The sequence below is a fragment of the Neophocaena asiaeorientalis genome, unplaced genomic scaffold (assembly GCF_003031525.2).
Source record: "Neophocaena asiaeorientalis asiaeorientalis breed wild unplaced genomic scaffold, Neophocaena_asiaeorientalis_V1.1 scaffold404, whole genome shotgun sequence".
Taxonomy (NCBI): domain Eukaryota; kingdom Metazoa; phylum Chordata; class Mammalia; order Artiodactyla; family Phocoenidae; genus Neophocaena; species Neophocaena asiaeorientalis.
This window is the reverse complement of record NW_020172589.1, coordinates 1,936,343-1,950,892: the sequence shown is the minus strand read 5'-3', so window position 1 is coordinate 1,950,892 and position 14,550 is coordinate 1,936,343. Positions and strand designations below refer to the sequence as shown.

The 14,550-nt window shown below is 39.0% G+C and overlaps 1 protein-coding gene across 1 annotated transcript; it reads right to left on the bottom strand.

Moving 5' to 3' along the window:
- Positions 1 to 703: 703 nt before the first annotated feature.
- On the bottom strand, positions 704 to 8,551 carry CUNH5orf46 (chromosome unknown C5orf46 homolog). Its single transcript, XM_024738281.1, has 3 exons — positions 8,482 to 8,551; positions 3,952 to 4,099; positions 704 to 752 (listed from the first exon to the last, which is right to left on the bottom strand). The coding sequence occupies exons 1-3, from the start codon at positions 8,549 to 8,551 to the stop codon at positions 704 to 706; spliced, it is 267 nt and encodes an 88-aa protein (XP_024594049.1).
- Between the last annotated feature and the right edge of the window lie 5,999 nt (positions 8,552 to 14,550).

Sequence of the window (14,550 nt, the reverse complement as noted above, 5' to 3'; positions counted from 1 at the left end):
CATATTTTTCATAGGGAATGTTAGATAGAATTAAATTAGGTACTACATATACAGCATTAATTTACTGCCTAAAACAGAAGTACTAAGTTCATGCTAGTTACTTATAGAATTACTTTCTCAAGTCTAACATTTCTGTATTTATATTTCAATATCCATTCTCAAGAGAGAACTGGATAAGGAAACAGCAGGTATCTCTGAGGACTCAAACCAGACTGTTTGCACATAAATCTAACTGCAGGATTAGAGAGCTTCCTACCTTTCTCCTGGAATTAGGTTCAGTAAATCTCACTCTTCTCATGAGTAACTAATGGCCTGTTTACCTGGGTCTTTAGATATTAGTGCATATAACCCCTCCTTTCATAGGCGGAACTTGCACAAGTCAAGTTCCAAGCAGAGTTGTGACAGGACCAGATCTCCTCACTTCCAGTGCTTACTTGTTTCACCCCACAACTGTGCTTCTTCTTTTAAGAGAATCTTATTAAGTCAGTGACTTTGAGATGATAAAAATACATCTACTTAAAATCAATTTTAAAGAAACGACTAAAAGAATAAAACAAAAAGACACACAAAAAATACCCCTTTTCTGCTTATGGGTAAATGTGGGTTCCCAAATTTATTAAGTAAATCAGACAGACCCTTTTTCCTTTGTTCAATATACTATTTTTTGGTTGTAAGTTTTTAGGTTAAAATCACCTGGTTGAAGTCACTCTGATGAATCTTTTTCTTGTTTATCATCACATTCCATATATCCTCTTAAAAGAAAAAGAGGAAAAAATGAATTATGATTTAGACTGATCAGGAATGTTAGAATCATCACTAAGGTATCGTATAATATTTGAGCAATACTTCAAGTTTTCCTATGTCATAAAGTAGTAAGGTCTAAGATTTCCATAATAGTTCAAATTTGACAAGCCATTATACATAATTATCTCTTTAAATCTGCCAACAAATCTATTAGTTTGATGTCTATTCCTATATAAACTCTATAAAGACAGATATTTTGATATATTTGTTTCATAATATATCCCCAGCACCTAGAACAGTGCCTAGCATATAGTATGAATTAATAAATATTTGTTGAACGGATACATGAATGAATTTTAATCATTTTACATATGAAAAAACCTCTGAAGCTCAAAGAGATTAAAAACCTGTCCAAGTCACATGGCTGGTAAATTGCAAAGCAAAGTCTAAAACTTAGGTCTCCAGAAGCATGAATTAATACCAGAGGCCATTCCACTGTTTAAGGATTGGGTGTGGGGTAGCTGCTGAGAAGGTAAGAGATGAGTAAACTATGGTCCAGCATTTATTATGTGCTTGACACAGTATTTAGGCATTGGATACATAGGACTAAATAAAGCAAATTTTCTATCTTTATGAAGTTCCATATTTTTGTAATTCTCTCTTTCTAATGAAATCTCATTGAGTCTTTTATGACCCAAATTTCTTCTTACCTTTGCCAGAAACTCTCCCCTAAGCATCCTGGCCCCAGTGACAGCTCCTTTCCTTAGACATTAACTGTGATGTTTGGCTGACATTTAACTTATTCAGCATTTTAGTTATCATTGTATTTGCTCATGCCATCTTATACAATAAGGACGGCAAATTCTTTGAGGAAAGGGGCTTAAAGTCTAGACTTTTTTCCTTCACAATTCCTGCCCCTACTTTCCTAAGCATGTATTAAGTTCTTAGGAATACTTCTTGCTGGTCTCTTCCCATTTCCCATTCCCTGTTACATTTATGGTCTTTTCTTGGACAGAGTGAGGACAGTTAGATTTGTTCCCTTGAGCAAGGACTGCTGTATCTTTCAACAAAGATCCCTCAAAATGTCTCAGTCAAATTGGGGTATGTGAGCTTTAGATCTGATCTCTAAGATTCCTTTCCTTATTTAATTAATTCAACAATTATTTACTAAGTGCCCGATATGACTTACAGGGTACTGTGCTATAGCAATGAGCTAGAGAGATCTGATCTCTACTTTCATATAGTTACATGATTAAAAATAAATTAATCATGTGAGATGGTGATATGTTATAATGACATAATGACAAGGTAAAATGATAGAGAATAACCAGGGAATAAAAGAAGTTGTATTAATAAGAGTGGTTATAGAATCGTTTTCAGAGGAGGTGACTTTTAGATGAGAGGCAAGACAAAGCACTAGCTAGGAGGGGAAAAAGAGCATTTTAGGCAGAAATTAAAGCACGAGCAGAGAGCCTGAGACAGTTGTAAGTTCCAAGAACAGAAAGAATATCATATACCCAGAATAAAATGAGGGAAAAAGAAAATGGTAGAAGAAGTGCCATTTCTGAACCCAGAGCTAACAATTCTTTAGTATTTCAGATAGTCAACTTTCAGAGTTAACAGAGAAAACAAGGGCTATTTTATATCTAGGGAATTCCCCAGGGAAGGAATAAAAAGAATTATTATTCTAATTCTTTGCCTTGCTATTGTTGTGATTTATAACAATATGAATTCAACTGGAGTCTAAACTCTACTTTGTACATAATAGGTGTTATTCAGTTTTTTCCTTGTTTACACTAACAGTCATGGGAACTCAACAGTTGCAAAAGCAACCACAATATGAAAAATAAAAACACAAAATAAACATCTGTGTTTTAACAGTTTGTTCATGATGATTGTATGCAGAATTATGCCCATTCACATGATAGTAATATATGGATTTAAGCAGATCAAGGGATACAAAATGACCCCTGATGACTTCTATATAGAAGTGGCTCTTAATCTGTTACTGGTAATAGACCTTTCTGAGAATCTTATAAAGTCAGAAGCACTTTCCCTAGAAAAATACAAAGATTCACATCTACACAAAAGATGAATACAAATTTAAAGGCTGTGTGGACCTTTAAGGCTCAGCCATGTAGCCCAGAGCATCCAATCAAGGGCTCTCAAAATTTGTTGTATATAAGAATCACCTGAAAGCTTGTTAAAACGCTTGTTATAAAGCTTGTTATAAAGGCTTGTTATATAGCCTTGCCCCAGGAAGGTGCAAGATGGGACGAAGGGACCTGCATTTTGGTTAAGTTCTCCAGGCGATTCTGAAGCAGGTAATAGACTGCACTTTGTCAAACTCTGCTTAGGGGGCTGTGAAGGAGAGAATTAGAGAGCAGAGCCTCAGAGAGGTGGAGATTAAAAGCACCTAGAAATTCAAAAGAACGAAATAGACCCTGGAGAGCTGAACTTGGGGAGATTAATGTCGGAAGAATGAAGAAAGGGTAAAGTAGATGTAAAAATCAGAGCTATGTAAACTTGGGTAGGATGTATTAGGAGTTGAGCACAGGAGCTTGGAAGCAGGTTGAAAATAATTGGAAGAGTCTGGGTTGTGGAATTTGCCATCAAGGCAATCTCTCGTGATCAAAACAAACCCTCATAAGAGAGGTTCTTCAGATTGCCTCTGAGGAGAGATTAGCTACTGTGTCTGCTAACCCTCTTGAATTACTCAAACCAGAAAATAAAGACGGGACCCACCATACCTCTCACTAATGAGCACACGTCTACCCACTACCTTCATCAGCAGATTACTGTGTCTGCACTGGGTGGGTCCTTTATTCCTTTAACTTTACAGATTAGCAAATTGAGGCACTCAGGGAGGGAAAGCCTAACTCCAGATCACCCAGTAAATAACACCTGTGTCAAGACCAGAACATGGCTTTCCGTCCCTCGGTCCGGTGGCCTTCTTCCTCCCTACTCCATCCTGAAATAAAAAATATTTTATGGAACCCCTTGTTCCATAAATTCCTTGGGAACGTGTTCACCCCAAAAGAGTTCAGGGAAATTCATGCAGATGCAAATATATCTTAAGGTAGGCAACAAGTTTCAATTAAAACAATACATTGGCATGCATGCAATTTTGTTTCTCATTCATTTTAATGCAATGCGGTCATTACCAACGGCGAACTGGACAAAAGCAAGGTTTGTCTCAGTGCTTACTTGCTCCTCATCATGGAGCAGACGATGAACGCCACCGTATTCTCAATGATATCCGAGCCCAAGAGGCTTAGGAGTTTTGGAAAGGCTGGTTCTAGGGTTTTGCCCGAGTCATCTGGCTTGTCATTTGACTTGCTCTCTGGTTTGTCATCTGAAAAACAGAATGGAATCTCAGGGTGATTCTCAGCAAGAAAAAAGGGAAGTTTCTTTCATTGTAGGGAACCCTAGAGCTCTTTATACCCCCTCTCACTAATTATATAGCCTCATAGAGTTACATTTATTGCATATCTAGTGCCTGCCTGGTTATTGTCTTCACGTGCATTATGTCACTTATTCCTGAAACCAAACAGAGCAACAGATATTGATGCTTAGGCAGACATTGGTTCTCTTTCCAGATGAGAAAACTGAAGCTCACGGAGGTTAAGTAACTTGTTCAGAGTTAAAGCAGCTAGTAAATGCCAGGGCTGGGACTGAAATGCAGGTTGCTTGGTTTTAATGTATTTTTCTCATGTAATCCCTGGACCTATGGAAATGATAATAAGGAGGATGATATAATAATAGGTAGCGTTTTCTGAGCACATACCTATGACAGGCAATCTACGTGCATTATCTCATTTTATTCTCACAGCAACACTATGAGGGGGGCAAAGTTATTATCCGAAGTTAAAGGTAAAGAAATGGAAGTTGAGAGAGGTTTAGAAGCGGGTCAAAGTCGCAGAGATGGTAAGTGGCAGAATCAGAATTCAATCCCATGTTTGCCTGGTATTAAAATCCGGGTTCTTAAGCACTCTGTGATGAACTGCATAGTCTTTGACAGAAAAGGTATGATCTAACTACAAGTGTGTTATAAGGTAGAAAGTAGTATAATAATGATGACGAGGAGAAATTCTATCACTTGTACAGCATGTGATAGTTCTGTAAATAATGATTTTACATCTGTGTAAGTTTAAGCTTGACCAATCTTGTGGAGTATGCAGAGCTCACTGGACTCAGAAACTGAGAACATTAAGTGACCTGCAGAAGATCTTACAAATAGCAAGAGAAGATGGTACTGTAACTGCAGGTCTCTTACTTTTGATATTTAGTCAAGTGCCTTTTGGAATGAGGCCAAAGGTCCAGAGTGAAGTTGGTGACATGCAAGGTCCCTTGGCGGGGGGTTTGGCTTTGCTTAGTGGTCTAAGTGGTTTGGGAGATTAAAAGCAATGCAAGAGCAGCAATTAAAGATACGAACAGCCTCCCCTTTGCACCCTGGTGCCAGGATGAAGTAGGACCTTTATCTTTTAGTTTTACTGTAGCCTCACAAGTAGTGTTGGCAGATTTGGTAAATAAAATTACAGGATGCCCAGTTAAAGTTGAATTTCAGATAAATAACAATACTTTTTTAGTGTAAGAATGACCCATGATATATTTAGTACATAATTAAACAAAAAAATTATTGTTTATCTGAAATTCAACTTTAACTGGGTGCCCTGTATTTTATCTGTCAATCCCACCACAAATGTTTTTTTTAATTTTATTTAATTAATTTATTACTTATTTATTTATTTCTGGCTGTGTTGGGTCTTCGTTTCTGTGCGTGGGCTTTCTCTAGTTGTGGCGAGCGGGGGCACTCTTCATCACGGTGCGCGGGCCTCTCACTGTCGCAGCCTCTCTTGTTGCAGAGCACAGGCTTCAGAAGCGCAGGCTCAGTAGTTGTGGCTCACGGGCCTAGATGCTCCGCGGCATGTGGGATCTTCCCAGACCAGGGCTCGAACCCGTGTCCCTTGCCTTGGCAGGCAGATTCTCAACCACTGCGCCACCAGGGAAGCCCCCCACCACAAACTTTGACTCAAGAAGTCCCAACTTCTGTACAATGTACCCCATTACTCTGAATGAAGGAGATGTAACTAGCTTTTGGTGTGGAGGCTGTCAGATTAGTGAGAAGAGTTGCATTTATATTATATCCTAAAATAGAAAGTCTTAGTAAAAAATATGGCTTTCCATTCTGCAAACATTTATTGTTTACTATGCCACTGCAAAAGATTCAACAGGAGCACTACCAGTCTGGGACCTATAACCAAGATCAATATACTAACCACCAAGTATTCATTGATTCAGCTGTCGGTTTTCTTCATCAACGAGTGTTTTTGAGCCTACTATTATGTACATAGCATATGCTGCTAAGAGTTAAGGCAAAAATGGACATATATGGACATGACCCTTACATAAAGCACAGGGCAACCACGGTGACCAGAATTGCTTTGTTTTCATTACATGAAGTGGAAGGAAAGAGAAGGTATATTTGTGATGCTCAGGTACTAGGATGTGCTTTCATCACATGCCTAATCCTTATTCAGTTCAGTGATAGGATTACAGGAGAGAAAACGGATGCTCAGAGAAATTCCTAAAGTCACACATATAGAAAGTGGCTGAGCCAGGGTTTGAACTTTTATTTTTTTTTAATTTCACAGAGCATGTTCCCTATATGATATAATACTGACTTCAAGCAACTGTCCCCTGGAGACATTTACCAGCTGCGAACCAGAAATTCCTTGCATGAAAAGTGAGTTCTTTTTTTTTCTGTGTTCCTATCTGCCTACTTGCATAACAATTTAATTTTATTATTTTTACTTTAACTTTTTATTTTAATATGATGCTAAATGCTAACTTTTCAAAATGCAAGGAGCCCTGAATTGCAGTGTGTGTGAAGATCAAATCCTTGGCTCCAGCCTTTGGATCGCATATATAATGAGAGGTATGAGAGTATGGTGGGTGATGTTTTGGAGTCCTATGTACCTGAGTTTGATTCTGTCTTCAGCAAAAAGTTCACCATGTAACCGTGTAAACAATATTTAATTGCTCTCTCAGTTTCTTATTGTCAAGATGGAAAGATACTTTATCTGTGATGTATATCATAGATATGTATGTATATATATGCATATCTATATTATATAAATCACTTATTGCAGTACCAGGTCTAAGGTGAGCCCACAATAAATGCTCACTGTATGATTATTACTATTGTTAATAATAGTAGCAACAGAATGATTCATAGTAGCTTTCTCCACTAGTGCTTAAAGATACGAAACTTTTAAAATGCTGCTAAAATATTAAGAACTTTGAAAATGCTGAAGAATAATAAAAATGAAGACATTTGACATACCAGAAACAAATTATCAAAGCCAACAGTTGAATATTTTCTCCTTTCAGTTATAATATGGGGTAGCCTTTATTTACATTAACTACCTGATTTTCTTAGTCAATATAATCATAAAGTTCTGAAAAAATACAGTAATGCTGATATTTATACAGTTTTTATAGTTTACAAAGTGACTCCAAAAGCATGCTCATTTCACCTGGTGCAGTTGGTAATTATCCCATTTTACAGATGAGGAAACTGAGGTTCAAAGCAGTGAGCTGATTTTAACCAGTTTCAGAGTTCATGAGAGACAGACCTGGGACTGGTCTCTAGGATATAAATCTCACTTTTTACTTTATCACGGTGATTACTATAGGGGTAGATGGACACAGTAGTCTCTGAGCCCATCCCTGCTGTAGCTTTGTTGGAGTGTCTGCCTGTGGGTTGTGCCAGTGGACAGTGGGTGATGGAGGGTGGGAGTTCTGCCAAGTTACATTTAGAAGAGCTCAGAAAGCTCTGTTACTATTTGTACTGTCTGTGTTTTCTGACCTATCATTCTGATTGGAGTTAAGTTAAGAGCTCACTGCCTTCTTTAGACCAAAAATTAATTAGTGAGAATTCTGCATGCTGCCTTTTGGTCCTCTATGTGCTTGGAACAGACATGAAAGAAGTAGATACTTTATAATAGAAAGAATCGAAAGACTTGGGTTTCAATCCCAAGTGTGCCACTTCTACCTGTGTCTATGCTCAAGTAACTTTCCCTCTGCAAGCTCAGTTTATTTACCTGCAAAAAGGGAAATGATAAAACTGTGCACGTTTACTTAAAAAGATTATGAGAATCAAATGAGATGATACATGATAAAAATAGCAGTTAATATTTATTGGGTGCTCATGATGGACCAGATACTTTTCCAATATGTTTTGTCTCTTTTATTTAATTTTCATGACAACTAAATGAGAAAGTTAACTACTGATATTCCCTTTTAAGTGTGAAGCCCTTAGAGGTTAAAGAGCATGCCTGAAGTTACATTTCTGACTAGTGGTAGAGCGAGGCCTAGGAGTCTTATTCCAGACTCTTTGCCTTTGAATATTATTAGTTATAATCATTAAAAAATAAACACCCCCAGCTCTCAAGGAAATTATAATAGTGTCACTATATCACATGAAGATATAAGAAGAAAAGTCATTCTAAACGTCATACATTCACCGATAGAGACTGTAACCTAAGCACGTTTGAATAAAAGTCCTACTTTCTTTTTATTAGAAGATCTGTCTCTTGTCTCCCAGTCCAGTGCTCTTTCTGCAGTGCCCAAAGTTCCCTTCTCTCCCCTTTATGTTCTGGATCTGCGCCACTGACTTCCTCCAGTCATGGCTAACTACTGCACAATGCATGAGCTGTGATTGCAGGTACTTACCGGCTTGGCAAGTCAGAATTAAGACAAGCAGTCCCCAAACAACTGTCAGCCGTAGCACTGAGACAGCCATGTTTGTAGCAGTGGGTATCGATGCAGTTAAATTGTTCAGATGCACCTGAAGCCTTGCTCCATTTATAGGGCATTTATAGGTGACATCATCTGCTATGGAATTCAGGTTGTTGCATAAGATAGACACAGCTTGCTTTTGGATCTCTACTAATGAGCCCTGCCCTAGCTCTCAAACTAAGGGTTTTACAGAGAGGGAAAGAAAAACCCTCTTGGTTTTTCTAATGTGTGTTTATAAATGGCACCGGAATCGTTCTTTTGGAGTTAGTTCCACTGCCAGCATTGACAATTAGATGGGGATCAGGCAGAACTGCTTTTCAGTGCCAAGGAGCAAGCAACAACAGTTGGTGAGGCGTGCCTCCTTGCCTCCCTGTGCGCTCTGCTTCCTTCCCATGCTCTGAGCTAGTGTCTTGTCTCCACCTGGGCATGCCCATTCACACTCCCATGCCGTTGCTCAGGCCCTTTATTTTTCCTGGGATAGCTTCCCTATTATCTCTCCTTGACACATTCCTACTTATTACTCAGGCTCAGGTTCAAATGCCCCCTTTTCTGCAAAATCTCCATCATGGCCCTTCCACCCTTCTCCAGATGGTCACTCCATCACCTGCCATCACCTGCCATATTGCCCTTGACCAGTTGTCTGGGAACTAAGTACTTTAATAGCTCTCTTCTCCTTTAGCCTATAGATATGTCAAGGGCAGAACTGAGATAGCTCCAGTTTCTAGGATAGTGCCTTACATATAAAAGATACCCATCAATATGTACTGAATAAATGAGTTAATAAATAATTTTCAGAAGAGAAGCAGGGACTCATGTAATAGTTCTATCAGTTATTATCTTTGTAACTCTGACAAATGGCTGAGACCACTCTAAGTCTCAGATTCCTCATCTGTAAAACTGAAACATAATTTCCCACCTCGTCATCTGTACTATCTTAAGGACCTAGGAGACAGCAGATAAAATGCCTGATAAAATGTAGAGAGCCTTTAATGTGCACCATATCAAAAGCAGTCAAGAACTTGTGACTTACCCTCCATTGACATATGCAAATGAATTTGACCTTAGGTAGAGGAGAAATGGGATTATGAAAGACGGTTTTACCCAAGCTAGGAAGAGGAAGTGAGTACCTTATTTCAGAATGCCATTCTAGTTTGGCAAGAGGATATGAAAATAAAAGGAATATGGCATGCTGCAATTCCAATGACCATTTCCATGTGTAACTGAAGGTCATCAGAGTTCTTTCTTCAGGTAGGAAATGCTTGTAGTCTGATTTGGAAATCTCATAGCCAGATCTTGATGTGTGTGTTAGTGGTTGAGCTCTGGGATCAGACAACTGAGTTTAAGTTTCAGATTGCCACTTACAAGTTGTGTATCTATGTGATCTTAGAAATACTTCCTAATTTCTTTATGCCTTGGATCCAATGTCTACAAAATACGAATAATGCTGTCTCTCAGGGTTGTTATGAGGACTGGATGAAAAACACATACAAACAACACAGTATCTTGTATATACTAAGCAAAAATTAAATGGTAAACTTGCTTTTCTATCCTATCCTATCCTGTTCTATCCTGTTCTACCTTGGATTGTCCCAGAGGAGGGAGTGAGAGTTAGTCATGCAAGCAGCATTAGGGATGATGATGATAATAATAATAATAATAGTAGTAGTAGTAATAGTAGTAGGCTAATGTTGTTAACTCTGACCAGGAATCAAACTAGATGAAATATATCAACAAAGCTATTGAGAGGCTGCCATTATTATCCTAATTTTATATAAGGAAATTCAAGCTTGGAGAAGTTAAATAATTTGCCTAGCATTACAAATCATGTATGAGCCAGAACAAGGAATTGAACTCAAGGACATGTGACTTCAGAGTTTGTGCTCTTTTTTTTTTAATTAATTTTTATTGGAGTATAGTTGATTTACAATGTTGTATTAGTTTCTGCTGTACAGGAAAGTGAATCCGTTATACAGAATACATATATCGACTCTTTTTTAGATTCTTTTCCCATATAGGTCATTACAGAGTATTGAGTAAGGTTCCCTGTCAAAGTCTGTGCTCTTAACTATTAACTTATTTGCACCAGCATGTGCTCAGTGCTGTAACTGGCGGAAAGTCGGGGTCACACAATGAACCCTACAGTCACCGGCCTGTTTGTGCACAGATCCATCTGTATCTGGTCTGTTTTCCCCATTCGTCTCTAGATTTCCCATTGACCTGCATCATTCACCTGTGTTTGAGCTCAGTTTGATCTATCAAAGGTGCAGGGTACAGGGCGCGTTCTCGATCCTTGGCAGAAAGTGAACTGGAGCTAAGGCTACAGAATTAAATACAGGATGCATCATGAAATTTGAATTTCAGATAATCAGTGAGTAATTTTTTAAGTATAAGTATGTCCCAAACATTTCACAGGACATACTTTACTAAAAGAAATTTTGGGGTTCCCCTGGTGGCTCCGTGGTTGAGAGTCCGCCTGCCGATGCAGGGGACATGGGTTCGTGCCCCGGTCCGGGAAGATCCCACGTGCCACGGAGTGGCTGGGCCCGTGAGCCGTGGCTGCTGAGCCTGCGCGTCCGGAGCCTGTGCTCCGCAACGGGAGAGGCCACAACAGTGAGAGGCCCGCGTACCACACGCACACAAAAAGGAAATTTTATTGGTTAGCTGAAATTTAAATTTAACTGGGCATCCTGTAGTTTTGTTTGCTGAATCTGGCAACCCTTCCTGGAGAGGCCCTCATCAGTGTTTTCTTACTTTGAACCTCAGATCAGAGAGTTAAGGACAGGACTGAGGGGGGGGAATCAAAGAAATGATTAAAAGGTAGTATGTGAGAAGTTAAAGTCATATATGGAAAGTGGAAGTTACTGAAAAGTCCCAGTTCCTCTTTAATATCACATCTGGGGCATATTTCACACTTGTATTCCTCGTAAGAAAATCATTAGCCCCTCTCTTGTCCTTGGTTCACTGTACCTAAAGTTTCAGACCAGCCCTGGAAGGGATGCACGTGGCTGCAGGAAGAGCTCCCATTCCCATGGTATCCATATGCTTTGTCACCTTAATCACCTTTCTACACATACATTATAACTTATTCAATCCTCATGCCACCCATCAATTCATTAATTTCTTATTCAGTGGACACATCTTGAGCTTTCACCGTTTGCCAGGTGCTCTGCTAGGCACCAGGGACAAAAAAAAAATGCAAAACACCAGTCCCTGACCTCGCCTTTGTTGAGGAGGTGAACAAGTAACCAAACAACTGCAATATAAATATGAGAAACGCTGATGGAGGTATGAACTGATTCCTATGGAAGACTATCAGGGAGTGGGAACATTGCGTGGGGAGGAAATCATGGGGGTATCATTTGTTTGGAGCCTGGAAAAGTGGGTTTTTAGGTGTTCACTATGCAAGCAAGCTATGGAGAAGACTCCTTGGTGGGAGGAATGGCATCTGCAAAGGCACAGAGGCATGGAAGAGTGAGCATATTTCTAAGAATGACCCCTCAAATTCCTGAGTTTTGATATTAGAAGTGAAAATTAAAGTGAGCTAACTGAATCTTGAAATTCGTTTTAATTAATGAACACGCTAGGAAGAGATAATAGAGAGAAAGGGAGAAGAGAAAACAGAACACTGGGGGGAGTAAGAAATCACAAACCACTAAGTATTAGAGCTCAGAGTCAGCTTCTCCCCTGCTCTTGTTTCCCTGTTGCAATCTTAGATAAGCATATTGCCATCCATCCAATTACCTGAAGTACAAATTTTCTTTAACTCTTTTTTCACCACAGAACCTATTTGCTCACAAAGTCCTATCAATTCTCCACTCAAATAGCCTTCAGCTTTATCAAATTCTGTTCATTTTCACATAGTGTCATAATTTGGGCCATTGTCTTGACTATTGTAATAGTAGTCTAGTCTTCCTGATGTATGTCTCCCCCATCTCCTAAACATTGCTGTCATTTAATCTTTCTCAAACATAATTATGTTTACATCTTCTGTCATTTCCCATCTCTGATAATTTCCATGCCTCCCTACTGTTTATACCTAAAGCCCTTCATGTTTTACTCTCAATGAATAGTTCCAGTTTTATCTTAGTTGCAGTATAGAATAAGTCTTAGAGCACAGGGTCTACAGTTTGATGGCCTGGATTCCATTTCTGATTTGATCAGGGTTAGTATTTGCCTGGCATGTATGGAATACTCACACTGTTTGTTTATATCTGGTCCACTATGAAGGGTCAGTATTTGTATTCTCGTTGTTATATAGTACAATATCCTACCAGTCCTTTACAGTGTGATTTGGCAAGTTGGTGATACTCTTCTTTCCGTTCTCCTTCTTCATTATGAAAATAACAAGAGTGGCAGCCTCATAAAATTTTTATAGCATAAATGAGATCATGCTACAAAAAACTCAGCACAGTGTGGGTCTAATACATGTTACTATTTGCAATATAACTTCCCAACACTCTCTGAGCACATGACTTCCCCTCCTACTTTACTAGGCATACCTCCAGACTGATTCTTATTCTATCACCATGTTCGTTTTGCATGGATTATCCAACCCACACCAACTCAACTTCAAGTATTACATCCTTCAGAAAAACATCATGGTCACATCCCTGACCTGATCCATGGCAGAATTCACCACTTCTGCTGTGCGCCCACACTGCACACACCTCTATTGTAGTATGTATTGCATTGAATCATAAGTTATTGTTTTATTTCTGACACCTTCATTAAGCTACAAGTTCTTCAAGTGTGGGCCATGCCTTATTTGTCCTCAAATACCATTTGCCCACAACCATGACTCGCAAGTACACAGTGATGAATAAATGCAGTCAGTGTTCAATGGATGCTCATTAAATGTGTAAATGGACGTTTGGAGTCAGTGGCAGAGGTGATTCATGAGCCAAAACTAAGACTAACAGACCAGGTCTAAACAAGGAAGGTTAGTTAAGAGTCTAGTCGCTTTTGTTTTTCTAGCAGCTAGAGCTACGGGCGAGGGTGGAGGCAATTCCAGAAGAGGTACTTGGTCATGACTTTGGCACACGGGATGGAATGATGGGGAGTTAACAAAAAATTAAGCGTAAATTAATCACATGGAAATAGTGACTTTCCCCCAAATTATGAAGACCTTAGCACTAAATTCACAGTGTAAAAATTTCTATGCCAGTCACATATAATTTATCTTTGCCAGATCAGGGTATAATAATACTTAAATCACAAGGTTTTTCTGGTATCAAATGAGGTAGTAGATACAGAATTGATTTGAAAACTATAAATTGTCAAACTATAAATTGAAAACTATAAATAGAAGAAAAACTGTGATAAATTAAAGGAGGCATGTCTACTGAGTCAATAATGAAGATAGGGACTTCCCTGGTGGTCCAGTGAGTAAGACTCCACGTTCCCAATGCAGGGGCCCCAGGTTCGATCCCTGGTCAGGGAACTGAGATCCCACATGCTGCGGGGCAACTAAGCCTGCGTACCACAACTACTGAGCCCACGTGCCTCAACTAGAGAGCCCATGTGCCACAAACTACAGAGCCCATGCGCTCTGGAGCTTGTGTGCTACAACTACAGAGCCCACACACTCTGGAGCCCGCACACCACAACTAGAAAGAGAAAACCCTTACACCACAACTAGAGAGAAGCCCATAGGCTGCAATGAAGAGCCCACGCGCTGCAACAAAAGATCCCATGTGTCGCAACGAAGATCCCACATGCTGCAATGAAGACCCGATGATGTAGCCAAAGTAATAATAATGATAATAATGAAGATAAAAATAGATCCATAAAAAATATTCATTTAATCTAAAAGTAGGCAAAAAGTAGGGGAAAAGAACGAATAGACGAGATCAAAAGAAAACATCTCACAACATTGTAGATTTTAACACAGCCATATTGATAATTATATTAAATGTAAACAGTATAAACCCATAAAAATAAGACAGAGATTGTCAGACTATACTGTATACAGAAACTCACTTTAAATATAAAGACATAATGAGA